At 32.5% G+C, this 21,441-nt stretch overlaps 1 protein-coding gene across 5 annotated transcripts in view; it reads right to left on the bottom strand.

Moving 5' to 3' along the window:
- Positions 1–2,321: 2,321 nt before the first annotated feature.
- Positions 2,322–21,441, bottom strand: part of LOC127716407 (translation initiation factor eIF-2B subunit epsilon-like) — a 46,657-nt gene continuing 27,537 nt past the window's right edge. For all 5 annotated transcript variants that reach the window (XM_052222600.1, XM_052222601.1, XM_052222602.1 and 2 more), the window contains 13 exons: positions 19,975–20,149; positions 19,470–19,625; positions 16,707–16,792; positions 15,697–15,819; positions 15,116–15,216; positions 12,826–12,971; positions 11,634–11,754; positions 10,590–10,787; positions 9,660–9,750; positions 7,706–7,820; positions 4,090–4,176; positions 3,399–3,557; positions 2,322–2,457 (listed from right to left, as the gene is read on the bottom strand). In XM_052222600.1, coding sequence (XP_052078560.1) covers positions 2,398–2,457; positions 3,399–3,557; positions 4,090–4,176; positions 7,706–7,820; positions 9,660–9,750; positions 10,590–10,787; positions 11,634–11,754; positions 12,826–12,971; positions 15,116–15,216; positions 15,697–15,819; positions 16,707–16,792; positions 19,470–19,625; positions 19,975–20,149 — 1,618 coding nt within the window. In that variant the 3' untranslated portion in view covers positions 2,322–2,397. The remainder of the gene's footprint in view (positions 2,458–3,398; positions 3,558–4,089; positions 4,177–7,705; positions 7,821–9,659; positions 9,751–10,589; positions 10,788–11,633; positions 11,755–12,825; positions 12,972–15,115; positions 15,217–15,696; positions 15,820–16,706; positions 16,793–19,469; positions 19,626–19,974; positions 20,150–21,441) is intronic.

Genomic DNA, 21,441 nt, shown 5'->3' with positions numbered 1-21,441 from the left:
AAAGCAAACTGGTATACTTGAAAATTTAGATGTGAATAAAATGCTCCGCAGGGCGCAGCTGGATACGACCGCAGAGGTCGAACCCTGAACAGTTGGGGCAAGTATGGACACAACATTCAAGCTTGATACAGCTCTGAATTTGGATTGTGATTAAATATTTGACACAGCAAAGGTTTCTGACACAGAATGAATGTGGTCTAAGAACTTAAAAATTTTAAATTGGACATTCACCTATTATGGTCCAATATCCAAAATCTAAATACATGGTTAGATTCAGCATATCAAAGAACCCCAAGAATTCAATTTTTGATGAAATCAAACAAAGTTTAATTTTGGACCCCTATTTGGACCAACTTGAAAACTGGGCCCATAATCAAAAATCTAAATACATGTTTAGATTCAGCATATCAAAGAACCCTAAAAATTCAATTTTTGTTAAAATCAAACTTAGTTTAATTTTGGACCCTTTGGACCTTAATGTAGACCAATTTGAAACGGAACCAAAAATTAAGAATCTAAATACACGGTTAGATTCGGCATATCAAAGAACCCCAATAATTCAATTTTTGATGAAATCAGACAAAGTTAAATATTGGACCCTTTGGACCTCAATGTGGACTAATTTAAAAACGGGGCCCAAAATCCAAAAACTTAATACACGGTTAGATTCAGCATATTAAAGAACCCCAAGAATTCAAGAATAAAACCCCATTGAAATTGATCAAGAAATAAGCAATTTATACGAAGAATCTTCTTTTGCACAATACTGTGCAATTGAATATTTCTTGCTATTGCGCAATACTGTACAATTGACAATTTCTTGCTATTGCGCAATATTGTGCTATTGGATATTTCTTGCTATTGCGCAATACTGTGCAATCGAAGATTTCTTGCTATTGCGCAATACTGTGCAATTGAAGATTTCTTGCTATTGTGCAATACTGTGCAATTGAAAATTTCTTGCTATTGCACAATACTTATTAAATAATAATTTACACATCCTGTTTGGTGTGTATCTCCTACCATATCATTATTATTTGCTTTTAAATATAAATCAGAAATAACCAACTTAAAATGGAAAATTTTAAAAGAAAAAAAAAAGGAAAAAAAGAAAAAAAAAGAAAAAAAAAAATCCCCCCCCAAATTTTTTGAACCCCTTATGATTCATCACCCCCAAACTCAATCCCAGCCTTCCCTTTGTGGTATGGTACCTTGCAGTACAATTTCAGAGAGATCCATACACTTGAACACAAGTTATTGTCTGGAAACTAGAAAAAATGCTTATTTTTGGCCCCTTTTTGGCCCCCAATTCCTAAACGTTTCGGGCAATTACCCCCAAACTCAATTCCAGCTTTCCCTTTGTGATATGGAACCTTGTAGTACAATTTCAGAAATATCCAAACACTTACACACAAGTTATTGTCATGAAACTAGAAAAATGCTTGTTTTTTGCCCCTTTTTTGGCCCCTAATTCCTAAAATTTTGAGGCAATTACCCCCAAAATCAATTACAGCCTTCCCTTTGTGATAAGGAACCTTGTGGTACAATGTCAGAGAGATTTGTACACTTACACACAAGTTATTGTCTGGAAGTTACAAAAATGCTTATTTTTGGCCCCTTTTTGGCCCCTAATTCCTTAACTGTTGGTACCATAACCCCCAAAATCAATCCCAACCTTCCTTTCGTGGTATTAAACCTTATGGTAAAAGTTCATGGAGATCCCTTCACTTAAACTAAAGTTAGAGTGCGAAAACCAATGTGTCTTCGGACGACGACGACGACGACGCCAACGTCATACCAATATACGACGAAAAAATTTTTAATTTTTGCGGTCGTATAAAAATAGGTAAAATAATTGTAACATGCTAAGGACTACGTTCATGATGTTGGACACTCCAAAAATTTTGTTAACAATATGCAGCTAAGATTAACATTTTTTTTCAAATTCTGTGTAACAAGCTTCTCATTCAATTATCTTGAAAATAATGAAAATAAGCCAATATGTACTTACATGTATATTTCAAATAACACAGTTTAACAGATAGTTTCTTTAAAATATACCATAGAGTTTTGAAATAAGTTTTTATCAATAAAGTTACCAGCATAAATATGTACACCTTGCATTGAATCAATATATTAAATCAAGTCATCCCATTGCTAATGACTATCACCTATTTACATACCAAATTTCACATTACTTACTTAGAGATACCTCTTAAACTGACCTAATCACAACCTTAAACAGTTGTTGATGTTACTTTTGTTGCAGGTGAGACTAATATGACACTAAGTAATTTTGTAATAAGACACAGAAGTCAGCATTACAGTATCATTATTAATTTTAGTGATTTTATCAAATAAACTTTTCATTTCAGTACATCACATCTTTTATATTTATTATTCATCCTCTGAAGATTCTTCTTCTGCTTCTTGTAACCATTTTATAAGTGGCTCCACCTACAAAAAGTAGAGAAAAAAAATCGTATTTTAATAGTAGCTTAGATGCAGAGCAGATTTAACTTAATAAAGAACAAGTGAATCTGTGAGCTACTACTCACTAATGATATCCCCACCCCACTAAAAGTATAAGGTAAACAGGAAGTTGTTGAGTGATGAATCTGAAAACGCATCACACAGTATAGCTGACTCATATAAACCCTGATACCAAATTTCAGAAATCCTTGTAATGTTATTCCTGAGAAAGATGCGACGAAAAATATTCATGGTACAGACGGACTGACTGACGGATGAACATTTGGATGGATGGACGGACAGAGGTAAAACAGTATACCCCCACTTTTTTAAAGCGGTGGGTATAATAATGCTTCATTTCATGTAACTTAATTATGAGTAGTGTAGCATGATATGCATACAAGATTTCATAATATTGTGGGTATGCCTAAATATCTTTCAGAACTATTGGCTTTTTCATGTTGAAATATGAATTCCTTTATTCAAACAGAGCAAGTTGTGAAAAGTTTAAGCTCATTGTACAAGAAAGGTGGTAAAGTCTATTTGATGACCTCTAACTAGGGAATAAGCTAGTATTTTTAAGCCTTTAGTCAATTTTGTGTGATAAAAAAACCCATCCTTTTTTGAGATAACAACATAAGACTAAGGCAGTTATTGCATAGGCTGAAATACATTTAAAAAAAAATATTTTTAATGTCTTCTTTCATTTCTTTTCCCAGCATTTAATTAGTATATACAAATAGATATATATAACAATAATGATTAAACAAAACAGCTGCTATGCCAAAAAAAAGATGCATATAAAATAAATGGGGAAAGTGTCCATGGGACACAGATGATGCCCCCGCTTGCATATAATGTTATAAAGGGACAAAACACAAGAACTGTAAAAGACCTTAACCTTCCACTTAAATCTACACACTGACCTGTTTCCTTAACCTTTCCCTTTCAGGTACATCCTCGGCTTGAGGTATAGACTTATGCCATCTAAACAATACTTGTTCCTCTAACACATCCATATCATATAACATGTGTAATATCTTGACTAGAACTGTGTTGATTCTTGGTTCTTGTAGACTAAACTCCTAAAATATTAATTTAACATGTGTTAAGTAATCATTAGAATAGTGACTTTCTATAATACATGTGTAATATCTTTCAAGAACTGTTTGTTCTTGGTTCTTGTGGACAAAATTCCTGAAATTATAATTTAACATGTGTAATGTTATCATTAAAACTGTGGCAATCTGTAACTTAACATGTGCAATGTATCAAAAAGCTATGAATTGCAGTTGCAGAAAAAATGTGACGGAAATGTGTAACAAACAACACACATGCATTTCTTTATTTTGATATAAACAGTTGAAGTTGGAAGGAGTCATCATAGATAACTATTAAATTTCATGATTTTAATAAAGTTAAACTTTTCCCACTAAATCCATAAAAATTAATACCTCATGAACTATGATAAATCCACAGTACTACTATGGGGTTATTCCACTGTAATTTGTCATTTAACAAAAACCTTTTTCCATGTGGTCAATACAATATCAAAATCATGATCATGATTATAATTTGCTTGCATTTATACCAAACCCTATCCCACATGGTACATACCTCTAATGCCATTAATCCATCCATTTGAGGCTCTGTTGAATTTGGCTTTATGTAATTTTTTAATAGTGGTAAATGTTTGGTTAAATTCTGAAACAAAATGAAATTAAAAGTAAATGTGTTGTAGCAATAGACACATTATTTACTTTTAAAAAACCATGCAAAAACATATTATACAGGTTAAACATTTAATTTCATTTTAACATTATTGTGTATGCTCACTATATTTTAACAGTTAAGGAGTGCTTGGCAGGGAGAAATTTTCTAAACGGTTATACAAATTCAATCTAAGGGAAATAACTCAACAATTTATTTCCATTTCTTTTTTATGTTTATATGTTTAATATATATAAAGCAGAATAGTAGTAATTGTTCAAAAGGTTATATGCAAGTTAAGGAGTATTCAGTAAACAGATATTTTTATATGGCTAAATTTACTTGTACTTAATTCTTTAATTAAGATAGGTAAAAAAAAATAATTAAAAAATTTGATTTTGACCATACAAGGCATAATATAGAAAATTGTGTGTTTTAACATATTTTATGGCTGTTTTCACAAAAAAAACTCAGAATATTTTTGTTTGATTCAATTTTTTTCAACTTTGCCACATAAGGGGAGATAACTCAGATCAAGTAACTTTTATAATAGAATGTGTTATCAATTTACCTATTTTATTATGTACCAAGAAAATGAGTCCGGTGACCCCATTTTTTTCTTTTTCTTATCAAAAAGCATATTATTAGAGCTATCTTCTCATATTTAAAATTCTATAGTTTAGTTTTCTTTTTATCACACAAGATTGGGTTTTCCATGCATAATCTATACAAAATCTGACAATTTTGCACAACATGTAGCGTGAAAAACCCCCGGTGAGTCATACTTTTTGTTATATTTTTGAAAAAAGCATGATATTAACTACATTTTAACAAATTATTAAAAAATTCTATGGATTTTTATTTTGACCCCCCATCTACCTTAAGCTTGAACAACACTGTATTTCAAAATAAACTTTTGTTTACACAGAGAAATTCATGTAAATAAAGTGGATAAATTGCTGTTTACAGTACAGAGATTAGAATAGGTATTTTTTGCTGTCATTGTTTCGCTTCAAGGGTACCTATATCCGGTGGTGATGCTACACAGTGTGAACTTTACCCAAACAAAAAAGTTATGAAAATTTTCTTAGGTGTAATTACTATTTTTTTTGGGGGGTTTAATTAAGATCTTGCAGCTAACATTTCCTGTGTATTTTTTCTGTAATTGTTAGGACACTAATAATCTTATGATCTGCAAGTTGATACATTGATTTCTTATAGCATAAGGGAGATAACTTGAGAATTAATTGCTATTTTTTTTTTCTCTGACAGTAGTAGCATTTGTTATGAAATTGTTTAACTTGTATGCTTGTTTTTTTTATTTTACTGGTACTAAAGATATTTTCTTTTCATAACTTCACTTTTTTGCAGAGTGCTAATTATAATTTCTTGGTACCACAGAACACTCTGCAACATTTTTTCGTTCAGACTGTTATGACAGTACATTTTTATTTGAGAAAATTTACTTCTTTTAAAACATAAAGTGAAATGGAGAGTTGTCAGATCCTGGTTAAAGTGAAGTGTGGACACAGGGTTTGTATTTCAATCAGTCAACCAGCCAGCCATTGGTAATACAGCCAGAAATAAAATGCTTCCCTAGGGCGCAGCTTGATACGACCGCAGAGGTCGAACCCTGAACAGTTGGGGCAAGTATGGACACAACATTCAAGCTTGATACAGCACTGAATTTGGATTGTAATTAAAATTTGACACAGCATAGGTTTTTGACACAGAATGAAAGTGGTCTAAGAACTTAAAAATTTTGAATTTACCTATTCAAACCATATCATTATTATTTGCTTTTATATATAAATCAGAAATAACCAATTTAAAATGGAAAATTTTAAAGAAAAAAAAAGAAAAAAAAATCCCCCCCCCAAAAAAATTTGTTGAACCCCTTATGATTCATCACCCCCAAACTCAATCCCTGCCTTCCCTTTGTGGTATGGTACCTTGCAGTACAATTTCAGAGAGATCCATACACTTGAACACAAGTTTTTTGTCTGGAAACTAGAAAAATGCTTGTTTTTTGGCCCCAAATTTCTAAACGTTTAGGGCAATTACCCCCAAACTCAAACCCAGCTTTCCCTTTGTGATATGGAACCTTGTAGTACAATTTCATAAAGATCCATACACTTACACACAAGTTATTGTCCTGAAACTAGAAAAATGCTTGTTTTTTTGCCCCAAATTTCTAAACGTTTATGGCAATTACCCCCAAACTCAAACCCAGCTTTTCCTTTGTGATATGGAACCTTGTAGTACAATTTCATAAAGATCCATACACTTACACACAAGTTATTGTCCTGAAACTAGAAAAATGCTTGTTTTTTTGCCCTTTTATGGCCCCTAAATACTAAAATTTTGAGGGAATTACCCCCAAAATCAATCCCAGCCTTCCCTTTGTGGTATGGTACCTTGCAGTACAATTTCAGAGAGATCCATACACTTGAACACAAGTTATTGTCTGGAAACAAGAAAAATGCTTATTTTTGGCCCCTTTTTCCTAAAATTTTTGGGCAATTACCCCCAAACTCAATTCCAGCTTTCCCTTTGTGATATGGAACCTTGTAGTACAATTTCATAAAGATCCATACACTTACACACAAGTTATTGTCATGAAACTAGAAAAATGCTTGTTTTTTGCCCCTTTTTGGCCCCTAATTCCTAAAATTTGGAGGCAGTTACCCCCAAAATCAATCCCAGCATTCCCTTTGTGATATGGAACCTTGTGATACAATGTCAGAGAGATCCATACACTTACACACAAGTTATTGTCATGAAACTAGAAAAATGCTTGTTTTTGGCCCCTTTTTGGCCCCTAATTCCTTAACTGTTGGTACCATAACCCCCAAAATCAATCCCAGCATTCCCTTTGTGATATGGAACCTTGTGGTACAATGTCAGAGAGATCCATACACTTACACACAAGTTATGTCTGGAAGTTACAAAAATGCTTATTTTTGGCCCCCTTTTTGGCCCCTAATTCCTTAACTGTTGGTACCATAACCCCCAAAATCAATCCCCACCTTCCTTTTGTGGTATTGAACCTTATGGTAAAATTTCATTGAGATCCATTCACTTAAACTAAAGTTAGAGTGCGAAAACTAATGTGTCTTCGGACGACGACGATGCTAACGTCATACCAATATACGACCACAAAATTTTTATTGCGGTCGTATAAAAAGAGAGAAAATTCCATAAAATGAGGGAATTTGCCAAAAATTGTGACAATTTGACTCACATATGTTCAGAAATATCATAATGCAAAAGCCTGGAATTAAAATTGCCAATTAACCACTAGCTTTGCCCAGTAACCATTATTTTTTTTAATTTATTTAAAAAATTTATACCTCAAAGATATATTTCTATTGAAATATTTTGAAAATCTTGTCCTAGCTGAAATATTTTCAATCCAGTTTAACATTAAATTTTTTCCCTCAATTCTATATGAAAAATCAAGACACACACCAAAAATAATAATTTGGGTTGAAAGAATTTTCAATCTGCTTCAAAGTCTCACCTTTTTAATATCAACTAATAATTGCTGCCCATCTGTGTTTTGTCTGAATGGGAGATCTATCAGGGACTTCAGAACCATTCCATGAAGATCTTTTATAGCTATATTATAAGCATGCCTAGAAAAAAACCAGAATATTAATGTCTGTTTTTGTGCATGTTTAGGACTTCTAAATGTATCTGAAAAATCATTTAAATATACTCCATCAATATAAGGTTGGCTCCAAAAAAACTTTCACTAACCATATGACCAAGGTTGATGCTGAATCTTTTTCTTATGCCGTCAATTTGCAGATTTACCAATTCAATAAAAAGATTGGATAATCCAATTTCTCTAATTCTTACAAGATTTATCCTTTTCCTGACCTGTTGATTATTTTTATTTAATCAACATGTGGTTCGTTTGATCTCAGTTCTTCATTGGTCAAAATTCGATTATGACGTCATGAAAAAAGGCGATCACGCCTGATGACGTCATATCGAAAGAACACATCTTTTTGCAGATCATTCGAAAAGAAGGATTAAAATTGTCTGTATATCGTCTATAAATCATTAGAGAAACAGATTCCACCACCAAATCTTGTGCAGTACGATATTTATCCACTCTTGACAGTTATTTTAAATATTTAAAACGCTCATCAAGTCTCGAGTTTTAAATTGAAAATTTAACTGTCTCTAGTGGATAAATATTGTATCACACTTGATGCAGTGGTAGAATCTATATTTATTATAAAATTCTGTTATTTTATCGCAATGGAAAATACCCAGAATGCATAACAATGTAAATGTACAAATTCAGTTTTGTATAAATATTAAATGTACTGCAACTTCATATTTATGAAGTTCTCAAGTTCATTCCTGTTGTTTTTCAATATTTCTCCTTTCAAATGCATCATACTAGTACTCAGTAAAAGCAGAAATTTTATCTTATTTCAAGGAAAAATATCATTCACAGAATAAAAAACCCAAGGAATAGTACGTTCAAAAACTGGACTAAACCAAAATTAATCCCAATGAAATTGAATTTAGAGGTAAATCTTTGAAATCAATAATACCCAATGAAAATTGATGATTCTACCTTTTATTCATTTACAATTGTTTACATAGTTTCCAGTGTGTTACATAATCTTATTATCAAATATGAACACCTGTATATTGACTGGCAATCATTTGATAATTACGGTAGTTGAAGTTTTCGATAACTTTATTGATGGTAAATAGGTAATCATTATCTAATGTAAACATATTTTGATATCCTCAGGTTTTATCCCATTAGCGTAAGTTAATAATCACTTGATCATGATTGCATTCTCTATTTTTTCGACTCTTTCAGGATTAACATTATCCGTAGCAATAAATGAAAGCATATGTCAATTTCCAGTTAAAGACTGACAAAAAGCACATTTTCGAACACTTTCTAACTGCTGAAGGATAATCTTGTTGTTGACAGGACTCAGCTAATGTAATCAGGATGCATGTGTTCATTAAATGGCACTTCCAGGTATAAAAACTGTGTCCAGGATGTGTGTACACACTTTAAAGAGAACCCTGACATTATTCTGACTCAGAGCTGACCATCTGACTCAGAGCTGACCAATCTGTTTTTGCTATTAAATACTGTGTACTTTGGGAAGAAGCTGCCAATATATAATTTTGAAGTCTTTGGATGTACCTGGCCAAGGATCAAACCCAACAACTCCTGCTCTTGAGGCAAGCATCTCAGAACGAGAACATGTTTGGATTTTTATTGGAAGGAAATTTAACAACTGCCTGTAGATGAGACAATAAATATCAACACAAACTCTTTGTTTTACAAGTCTTTGCTTAGATTTAAATTTTCATTTTTCACTATCTTTTGCTTTGTTTTTTTTTCAACATTTTGTTTTGTTTGTTGTGTTTGTTTTATTTGATCTCAATTATTTTTATATTTGTTGAGCCTTTTTGGTTGATTGACTTACTTTAGTGAATTAATTTCCAGAATCATGTTTTCATTGCTAATGTTTTCTTCCTCTGATCTTCTCAGTTGATCTATCATTTCTGCATAAAACACTACAAGTATAATTCAAACAATATATCATTGTTTTAAATAAATGATAAAGTTATCTGTTTTTCAAAATTAAGAACCAGCATTAGAATATGATATTCAACATCTTTTAAATTTGTCATTTTATGAGTATTCCAACATCTAACATTTAACATTGCAAGTAATTACTGTATGATGAACCTGTCCTAAGTCAGGAGCCTGTTGTTCAGTGGTTGTTGTTTGTTGATGTGGTTTCTCGTTTCTCTTTTTTTATATAGATTAGACCATTGGTTTTCCTGTTTGAATAGTTTTACACTAGTCATTTTGGGGACCTTTATAGCTTGCTGTTCGATGGGGGCCAAGGCTCCGTGTTGAAGACCGTACTTTGACCTATAATTGTTAACTTTTTACACATTGTGACTTGGATGGATAGTTGTCTCATTGGCACTCATACCACATCTTCTTATTTATATTAACAATATTTATTTAACCTCATCTAGAGAATGTTGTCACATAAATAATACAATGGTCTACTACTCAAAATAAGGTTAAAGTTCACATGACATTCATAAAAAACAAAAAGACTAAAACTAAACTATAAACATTACTATGACTGAAAATTGAACAAAACCTCATTGAAGAGTTTTCCTATTAGGATTATTTACGAGAATACATTCTAATACCCGAATCCATTATTTTACTGATGAGACCAGTCTATTATTTTACTTACTACAGAAACATGGGTCCATTATTTTACTTAACAGGAGACCAGTCTATTAAATTATTTACTAAAAATACAGATATTATCTTTCTTAACAGGAGACCAGTCTATCATTTTACTGTAACAGGAGACCAGTCTTCTTACTTGAAATTTCATCCTGCATCTCTTCCTCTTCGTCAGAGAATTCATCACTTTTATGAGAATCTACACTACTTATATCATCATCTGAATGTAGTGTAAGGCCCCAAATGTCCTGTCTAAGTTCTTCATCTTCTTCATCACTGTCACAAGGGGCCCTATATTCATACGCTTTACTCTTTGCACCATAATCTGGAGAAGATTCTGAAAGAAAAACTTACTTTAGTTAGTGGTTGTCTTTTGTCCGATTCTGATATTTTTTTTTGTCTTTTGTCATTTTTGGGAAGTTGATGTTGTTTGCGGATCTATGATTTTCTGTTCTTATTTATTCACTGCTTTCCAAGTCTTTGAACAATTTAAAGATCAACAGTGTAATGACTATTGTCATGAAATTGATGAAACATTTATTTTGACCTTTAGATGTCTTTAAGTTTTTGTGATGTTTGGTTGTTGTCTCATACAGCACATCTCCTTTTATTCATATTAAAAATTTAACAGCAGAAATAGATTTAAAAAAAAATTGCAATAAAGGCAAACAAAAAACAAATTGAAATGGCTTCCTATGAATACTGTAAATCCAGAAACATTTCCATTCATTTATTAAATGTTGAACAATAGACAAAAAAACATTTAAATATTAAGATTTCAGGAAATGATATATTCAAATAATGCTAGCGAAATGTACAATGCAAGTTTCTATTTTGCGATATCAATTCATGTCAAAATTTTCCAATTAATAAAACATTGCAAAAATTTGTGAATTAACAGTAATAAACTAACATTAATGTTCAAAATTCATATGATCCAGTATTTATAATGTAGAACGCCAAACATGTAAAGTTGTCTGGATATTACGTGTTATTGCAGTTAAGGTCATATTATTTAATATGTATAAGTTACATCTCAATGGAATTATCTGTTCTGTAATTCAATATCTGGTTAACAACAATCCATTACCTTTGAGCCAATCAAAACACAAAATTACAAAACCAATTGACCTGTTTTATACATACATGTAAAAGTAGTTTGTACTCGAAGTCATACACATACCTGTGATCTGTTGACCTTGATCAGCTTCAGGAAGGTCATCACCAAAATCATCATCATCGTCCACAGGATGTGATTGTAACATACAACTTTGTGGCAGATGTACTCCAGGACCAACTTTTACCTACAGTAAAAAAACTAAGTTCAATATAATTATTCGTGCTAAATTAGTATTTTTAGTTAAGCATATTCTAACACATCCAGCTTAAGGATACGTCAAAGTGAATGTTTGGGTTTTCACATCCAGCTAAGGATATGTCAAAGTGAATGTTTGGGTTTTCACATGCAGCTTAAGGATACGTCATAGTAAATGTTTGGGTTTTCACATTCAGCTTAAGGATATGTCAAAGTGAATGTTTGGGTTTTCACATCCAGCTAAGGATATGTCAAAGTGAATGTTTAGGTTTTCACATCCAGCTAAGGAAAAGTCATATTGAATGTTTGGGTTTTCAGATACAACCACACTTCCTTATTTAAAGATTATTTAAGGATCAATTCAGTCTATCTGATAGTAAAATTTCCATTACCTGTGGTTCCTCATCTGATTTTAACTTGAAGATACTCCCCAATATACACAATATATTTATCGAGGATTTTCTACAAATTCAATTGTTTAGATTTGGACACTACTTATACCTTTTATGTTTACAACACATGTGTCTGGCATACCAAATCAGAAGACAAATTTTTTATGTTTTTTTTTTCATTCACTGGTTGTTGTCATGACTGCTGGTGGGTATCACCAGTTAAGTAGTCACAGCAGCTCAGGGTTCTCACTACGGATTTTTGTAGACTATTTTTGGCCGTGGCGAGTCCAACAGTAAGAAGAAATGTTATTGCTATATATCTTATTATTTAAATCTTCATAACAAAATAGAGCAAGGAAATGACATCAAATTTAGATTAATCTTTTAACCTTCGCTATCAAATAATGATATCTGGTCCCAATTAATACAACATTTTACAATCTTGGTGCATCTTTGGACTAACCAGTTTTGAAAATGATGAATCATGACAGATTTCACGAGTCCAGGACTCATGGACTCATCTTAGTGAGAACTCTGAGTGCTTCTGTGCTACAAATCTAGTATGAAATATCATTGATACAGTAAATTTACTGTTCTCAAAATGGTAAATCATGTGAAATACTAAGGTTTTTCTAACACTATTGTACACAGTAACATTATAGACTTACATCCCAAGCAATGACTGATCCAGGGTTAACAGTAACACCATCATACAAAGTTACATTATCACAGATGACTGAAGTTTCTATTACACAGTTATCTTCTATTGTAACATCATCCCAGACATAAGATCCAGTTATCTTTACATTCTCACCTGTCAAAATATATATAGAATGGTAGAATTTCTGATGCATGCAATTTGTTTCCTTCTGCAGGTGTTGTCACATTTTGTTTATTTTTTACAGAACTGAAATGTTTAACCTTTCAAATTTACATCATATTTCTTTTTCATCCATCAGAAATTGTGTTGTAATTCTGACCACCTAACTAACTTCTTTTCGTGTTCTATATTTAATCAGCCTTGGCTGTTTCTTCTATTATAAAATGTAAAAATAAGGAAATGTGGTATTAATGAAGAGACAACTATCCACCATAGACCAAAGGACGAGGGAGTGAATACCTACAAGTTATTACGACCAAAGGACGAGGGAGTGAATACCTACAGGTTATTACGACCAAAGGACGAGGGAGTGAATACCTACAGGTTATTACGACCAAAGGATGAGGGAGTTACAGGTTATTACGACCAAAGGACGAGGGAGTGAATACCTACAGGTTATTACGACCAAAGGACGAGGGAGTGAATACCTACAGGTTATTACGACCAAAGGACGAGGGAGTGAATACCTACAAGTTATTACAACCAAAGGACAAGGGAGTGAATACCTACAGGTTATTACGACCAAAGGACGAGGGAGTGAATACCTACAGGTTATTACGACCAAAGGACGAGGGAGTGAATACCTACAGGTTATTACCACCAAAGGACGAGGGAGTGAATACCTACAAGTTATTACAACAATGGAATTAATGTTTTTCCTTAGTCAGAGAATTCGCTTGATTCCAATCGTTATCTTTCTGTCAAAGTATTTGGTTTTAGGTGATGTTATTTGAAGTCATTTGTGCATTTGTTGGGCATAAAATCTACGTCAGTACGTTGAGCTAAGGGATGAATAATCTAATGGGGATAACTGCCTCATGACTGCTTCGATAACTGTTTTTAAATGATAAAATTAATGTATTTCTTTAGACAGGGTTGGATTATGTACATAAGAATAAAGACGGATGTTTGAAAAATGTCAAGCAGTCACAATTACTTTATCAGTTCAAAGATGCAGGGATCCAATTAGCCCATAAAACGTTTCAATGACGTAAGAAATCAGCGTATAGTAAAAGAGTATTTCTGGTAATAGAATTGATATGGATCAAACGTATTGAGTGTTGATGGTAGATCTTTTATGATTTCTCTTTAAATTATCTACAACTTTTATTTCCACAGGACAACTTAAACCTTGACAAACTGAATATGCACTGTCTACTGCTGAGTACTGTATGTTGACCGCTAGATGCTTTTCAGTTATTTTTTTATGTTAGGTAACTGTCTCATTGACTTATAGCCTACATCTTCTTCAAATCATATTCAACAATAAGCAAAACAAATACCACATAGTAAGCTTTAAGGGCACTGGGACAACAAATTGTGAACAATTTAACAGAGAAAACTAACAGCTTGATTTAAAAATATCTAAATTTCAAATCAGAACTTGAAGACAAAGTTTGTGTAGCAAACAGGTTTGGTTCTAGAAGAAGTGAAATCTAAATTCTACAGTGCTTTGTTCAAGAATGAAAAATTACCATGAATAAAATAGATTATGGTTTAGCTTAGAGATTTTTGATTTATGGTATGAACAAGTTCTTATAATTTTGATAAGAAACAAATGAAGATTTAAAGAATTTAAGAAAGATAATATATGCTTATCTAGTCTATCTATTGCCTATAGCTGATTACAAACTTACCTATTTTACAATTGTTGCCTACAACTGATTACAAACTTACCTATTTTACAATTATTGCCTATAACTGATTACAAACTTACCTATTTTACAACTGTTGCCTATAACTGATTACAAACTTACCTTTTTTTACAATTGTTGCCTATAACTGATTACAAACTTACATATTTTACAACTGTTGCCTATAACTGATTACAAACTTACCTATTTTACAACTGTTGCCTATAACTGATTACAAACTTACCTATTTTATAATTGTTGCCTATAACTGATTACAAACTTACCTATTTTACAATTATTGCCTATAACTGATTACAAACTTACCTATTTTACAATTATTGCCTATAACTGATTACAAACTTACCTATTTTACAATTATTGCCTATAACTGATTACAAACTTACCTATTTTACAATTATTGCCTATAACTGATTACAAACTTACCTATTTTACAATTATTGCCTATAACTGACTGTGTTATAACTGTATTACAGCCAATAGATGATCCACTTCCTACAACAACGTTTTCTTCCAAAATACATCCTCTGTAATATATAAATATATATCATAGGATTACTGGTCTATCATTGGTGTGTTAAAAAGTGTTCATTGTAATTGTCTTTCCTTTAGAATGGTATTTCACATGTATTTAACTTGTGAAATTTGAAAGTAAAGTGTTAGACCATATGTAGTGATGAATATTTTTCAATATAATAAACCATTGCAACACAAGTTTATGTAGTTAAAACTAAAAGATGATTGTTTTGTTCAAAGCTTGTTTTAAAATCTAGTTAACCTTCATAGACTGCATTCACCACCTAGAACATCTAAACTAGAAGCTCTAAAAAGTCTGTATTTTTCACCTCCTTCTATGCCAAATGTTCAAAGTTTGGTAGCAGGTCTGGGCATATTAGGGAAAATAATCAGGTGTTTATTATAATTTAATTAAAGGACTTCGTTCTCTGTTTAATTATCTCCAGGCCAGTTGTATTTCCTAGAAAAAAAATATTATGCAGAAAGTTTACCTTGCCAGTGTCACATCTTTACTGAGATAAACGTTATGACGACCATATGATAAACTGTTGTCATGGTTATTTATACTGTTATCTGGAACCAGTGGGTAGGTCCATCTACTCATAATATCACGACTGAAATCAAAAATTAAGAAATGATATTATCTTATGAGCACTCTTATCATTTCTAGTACCGTATATTTTTTGAACATTTGCACTGAGTACCACATCAAAAAATTAAATGGAAATGTAAACGAGAAGGGTGAAAGTGACACCATTCAAATCCAAACTTGATCTGTGTTTGGTGGTAATCAGCATTGTGACAAGGGTAAATCTTAATGCTCCCTCTGTCACGGCGGGGGCATAAAAATATTACTATAGATTAAAATTGCTTTCAAATAATTCACACACTGCAATTACTTTATCATTGATATTACAAGAAAGCAAATGAAGACACTTAGAATATAATGTTCACATTGGGCAAGAAGACTAGCTGGGCCTTTAAAGAAGTATATGTTGTAGAACTATGCTACTTAAATGTTAATGTGTTGATTTATCCAATAAACAAATGCAGATTATAAAACAGATGATGATGATGGATGGCTGCTTAACGTTCCGTCAAATTGATATGCATATTCAGGATGAGAACATGTTAATGTAATATGTATATTAACCCTGCTTTGTACTAGACTGACACGCTGAGCCGGAATTTTTACATGCTAGTTCACAAGGTAACAGTCCGCAAGAAGACATGTCACCTTACTCAGACACATTATTCTGACTTCGAGCCGACCAGTCTTTGCTCTTACTCCTTAATGCTTAGTGGTGAAGCAGCAAATACCAATTTTAAAGTCTTTGGTTTGAAACTGACCTCCCGCACTCGAGGCAAACACGCTACCACGAGACCACCGAGGCGGTTATAAAACAGACAGACAAGAAAGAACTTTGCCTAATAGATAACAATGCACTTTCCATACATATAATATATCTGATAGATGACAAAGTATCTTGTCTTTACATACCTGATTATATCATACATCTGTAGATTAGATATTCTGGCTGCATATTCATCTCTCACAATCTTACCAAATATTGTGTTACCCATAACCTGAAAAGTTAGAAAGTCAAATCAGACAATATTTTATTAGATATTTTGGCTGAATAAACTAGTTGTAATCAGTATATCAAAATTTAATAAAATGCTCCGCAGGGCGCAGCTTGATACGACCGCAGAGGTCGAACCCTGAACAGTTGGGGCAAGTATGGACACAACATTCAAGCTTGATACAGCTCTGAATTTGGATTGTGATTAAATATTTGACAGAGCATAGGTTTCTGAGACAGAATGAATGTGGTCTAAGAACTTAAAAATTTTAAATTTGACATTCACCTATTATGGTCCAATATCCAAAATCTAAATACATGGTTAGATTCAGCATATCAAAGAACCCCAAGAATTCAATTTTTGATGAAATCAAACAAAGTTTAATTTTGGACCCTTTTGACCTCAATGTGGACAAAGTTGATAACGGGGCCCAAAAATCAAAAATCTAAATACATGGTTAGATTCAGCATATCAAAGAACCCCATATATTCAATTTTTGTTGAAATCAAACAAAGTTTAATTTTGGACCCCGATTTGGACCAACTTGAAAACTGGGCCCATAATCAAAAATCTAAATACATGTTTAGATTCAGCATATCAAAGAACCCTAAAAATTCAATTTTTGTTAAAATCAAACTAAGTTTAATTTTGGACCCTTTGGACCTTAATGTAGACCAATTTGAAAACGGAACCAAAAATTAAGAATCTAAATACACGGTTAGATTCGGCATATCAAAGAACCCCAATAATTCAATTTTTGATGAAATCAAACAAAGTTAAATTTTGGACCCTTTGGACCTCAATGTGGACAAATTTAAAAATGGGGCCCAAAATCCAAAAACTTAATACACGGTTAGATTCAGCATATTAAAGAACCCCAAGAATTCAAGAATAAACCCCATTGAAATTGATCAAGAAATAAGCAATTTATACGAAGTATCTTCTTTTGCACAATACTGTGCAATTGAATATTTCTTGCCATTGCGCAATACTGTACAATTGACAATTTCTTGCTATTGCGCAATATTGTGCTATTGGATATTTCTTGCTATTGCGCAATACTGTGCAATTGAAGATTTCTTGCTATTGCGCAATTCTGTGCAATTGAAGATTTCTTGCTATTGTGCAATACTGTGCAATTGAAAATTTCTTGCTATTGCACAATACTTATTATATAATAATTTACACATCCTGTTTGGTGTGTATCTCCTACCATATCATTATTATTTGCTTTTAAATATTAATCAGAAATAACCAACTTAAAATGGAAAATTTTAAAAGAAAAAAAAAAAGGAAAAAAAACAAAAAAAAACAAAAACAAAAAATCCCCCCTCCCAAATTTTTTGAACCCCCTTATGATTCATCACCCCCAAACTCAATACCAGCCTTCCCTTTGTGGTATGGTACCTTGCAGTACAATTTCAGAGAGATCCATACACTTGAACACAAGTTATTGTCTGGAAACTAGAAAAATGCTTATTTTTGGCCCCTTTTTGGCCCCCCAATTCCTAAACGTTTCGGGCAATTACCCCCAAACTCAATTCCAGCTTTCCCTTTGTGATATGGAACCTTGTTGTACAATTTCAGAAATATCCGTACACTTACACACAAGTTATTGTCATGAAACTAGAAAAATGCTTGTTTTTTGCCCCTTTTTTGGCCCCTAATTCCTAAAATTTTGAGGCAATTGCCCCCAAAATCAATTACAGCCTTCCCTTTGTGATATGGAACCTTGTGGTACAATGTCAGAGAGTAAATACACTTACACACAAGTTATTGTCTGGAAGTTACAAAAATGCTTATTTTTGGCCCCTTTTTGGCCCCTAATTCCTTAACTGTTGGTACCATAACCCCCAAAATCAATCCCAACCTTCCTTTCGTGGTATTGAACCTTATGGTAAAATTTCATGGAGATCCATTCACTTAAACTAAAGTTAGAGTGCGAAAACCAATGTGTCTTCGGACGACGCCGGACGACGCCAGACGACGACAACGACAACGACGACGCCAATGTCATACCAATATACGACCAAAAAATTTTTAATTTTTGCGGTCGTATAAAAAAAATGGCACTCTTAATGAAAATAAACATGCATGAAAAATATGTGTTAATAGGACACCATGCTCCACTTGAATTTTAACATTTCTATGTTCTGTGAACTGCGAAATCTTGGTCAAAACACTAATTTGGCATATATATTAAACATTTCACTAAAAAATTAACATGTGTATGAAGTTTCAAGTCAATGTGACCACAAACTACATAAAATCTTAACTTTAACCTACCTAAAACCAAAACATTATCCTGATAAGGTACAGACAAACTTTAAACAGGAATACATAATTCCCCTCTACTATTGTAGGCTGAGCATGCATGACCATATACTAATATGGTGAGTATTCTAAACAACCCTACCAAGAATTCTAAAGATTATGAAACAGTGTATTCCTCTCTTTAACACTGAAAAATCTGTTGATAAAATAATTCCAATGAAGGAAAATGATGAAAAAACTGTCATCTTGGACACAATAGCCATTGCAATAGAAATAGTGATGGCAGTACCTAAAATGGTGATACCATTCAAGGTGAGCTATATATAGATGTCTATTCAAAGTGTGTTTGTGTTGCATTTTCATTAACATTTACCCCTCATCCTCTTTCATTCTTAGTATAAATTACCTCTTCATTCATGAGGATGCCTTTAATGAAATCATCCCGACTAAGATAGTCAAAATTGTCTTTAAATAAAGCCGGAACTTGTGGAGAACAAACACTTATCTGACAATCCAAAAGGTCATACCGTAACTGTACGTTTTTGTTGTCTGTTAAAACTTCCTGTAAAGAGAACAAACAATTACCGTATATCTTGTTTTTTTTTTCGTGTGTGTTTAATTTTCACTTAAAACCTGTTTGCAGCATTTTAAAAAACGTGAAATTTGACCCCGCCTAAAATTCTATGCTGTATCTTTAACTATAAAGTTTGACAAACAAATAAAACTTAACTTTCTCCCTGATGCCTAATGTAAGTTGCTGGTAAACTTTGAAGTGTTTTTATCATTTGTTGATATCATATGTATTAGCTTTTTCCTACCATTCTTTTTTCCCCTATTATTTATTGACTTATTTGAAATAATAAACTTATTTCATGATAATTAAGAAGAAAAAAAAAACAAACAAAACAAACCACAGGTAGTTGTAATTTTTTCTGGTTCCCTGTTTTGAGGTAGTGAAGTATGCGGTCGTTTGTACTGTCAATGGCCACTAGTGAATCGTCCTCCCTACACCGTGAACAATGACCAGGGGGAGCTTTCTTCATAATAACTGTCATAACAGCATTCTTATCTTTCTCTCTTCTTCTTCTGAAAACACAATTCATGTATGATATAAAGAAAAGAAGATAAGAGTTGACTTTTCAAACCTTTAAAGAAGGAGATAAAATTGAGAATGGAAATGGGGAATATGTCAAAGAGACAACAACCTGACCAAAGAGCAGACAACAGCTGAGTCTTCAACGCAGCGAGAAAATCATTCACCTGGAGGTGGTCCTCAGCTGGCCCCTAAATAAAATTGTGTACTTGTTCAGTGAAAATGGACGTCACACTAAACTCCAAAACATATAAATGAACTAAAATCAAAAACACATACAAGACTAACAAAGGCCAGAGGCTCCTGACTAGGGACAGGCACAAAAATGCGGAGGGGTTAAACATGTTTTGTGAGATCTCAACCATCCCCCTATACCTCTAGCCAATGTAGAATAAAGAATTCACTTTTGAATAGAATTTTCTGAAAGGATATTTGATGAAAAACAAATTTCACAATTTTTGTCATTATACTTTATACTTTACTGATGTTTTCAATTATACAGTTTATTATGTATCAATTGTTTAACAATAAGCTGTCATATCCTGGTAGGTTGATCATTTCAAATATATAAAAATAAAATGCTTTGCTGAGCACAGCCAGATACGACCGCAGAGGTCTAACCCTGAACAGTTGGGGCAAGTTTGGACACAATATTCAAGCTTGATACTGTCTGAATTTGGATTGTGATAAAATTTTGACATAGTATAGGTTCCTGACACAAAATAAATGTGGTCAAAGATCTTAAAAATTTGAAATGGGACATTTAATTTACCTAGAATGGTCTGATATCCAAAATCTAACAACATGGTTAGATTCAGCATATAAAAAAACACCAAAAATTTAATTTTAGTTGAAATCAAACAAAGTTTAATTTTAGACCCTTCAAACCTTAATATGGACTAATTTGAAAACAGGGCCCAAAATAAAAAATCTAAATGCACAATAAAATTCAGCATATCATACAGCCACAATAATTCAGTTTTTGATGAAATCAAACAAAGTTTAATTTTGGACCCTTTTGACCTCTATGTAGACCAATTTAAAAATGGGGCCCAATATCCAAAAAAATAATACAAGGTTAGAACCCCCAAAAATTAAAAAACTTTAAATTAATCCCATTGAAATTGGTTATTTATGCAATACTGTGCAATTGAAGATTTCTTGCTATTGCGCAATACTTTGTTGTTGCACAATACTATGCTATTGCGCAATACTGTGCTATTGAAGATTTTTTGCTATTGCGCAATACTGTGCAATTGAAGATTTCTTGCTATTGCACAATACT

Source organism: Mytilus californianus, unplaced genomic scaffold, assembly GCF_021869535.1.
Source record: "Mytilus californianus isolate M0D057914Y unplaced genomic scaffold, xbMytCali1.0.p SCAF_9, whole genome shotgun sequence".
Classification (NCBI taxonomy): Eukaryota; Metazoa; Mollusca; class Bivalvia; order Mytilida; family Mytilidae; genus Mytilus; species Mytilus californianus.
Note: the sequence above shows the minus strand (reverse complement) of the source record. Positions and strands in the feature narration are given on the sequence as shown.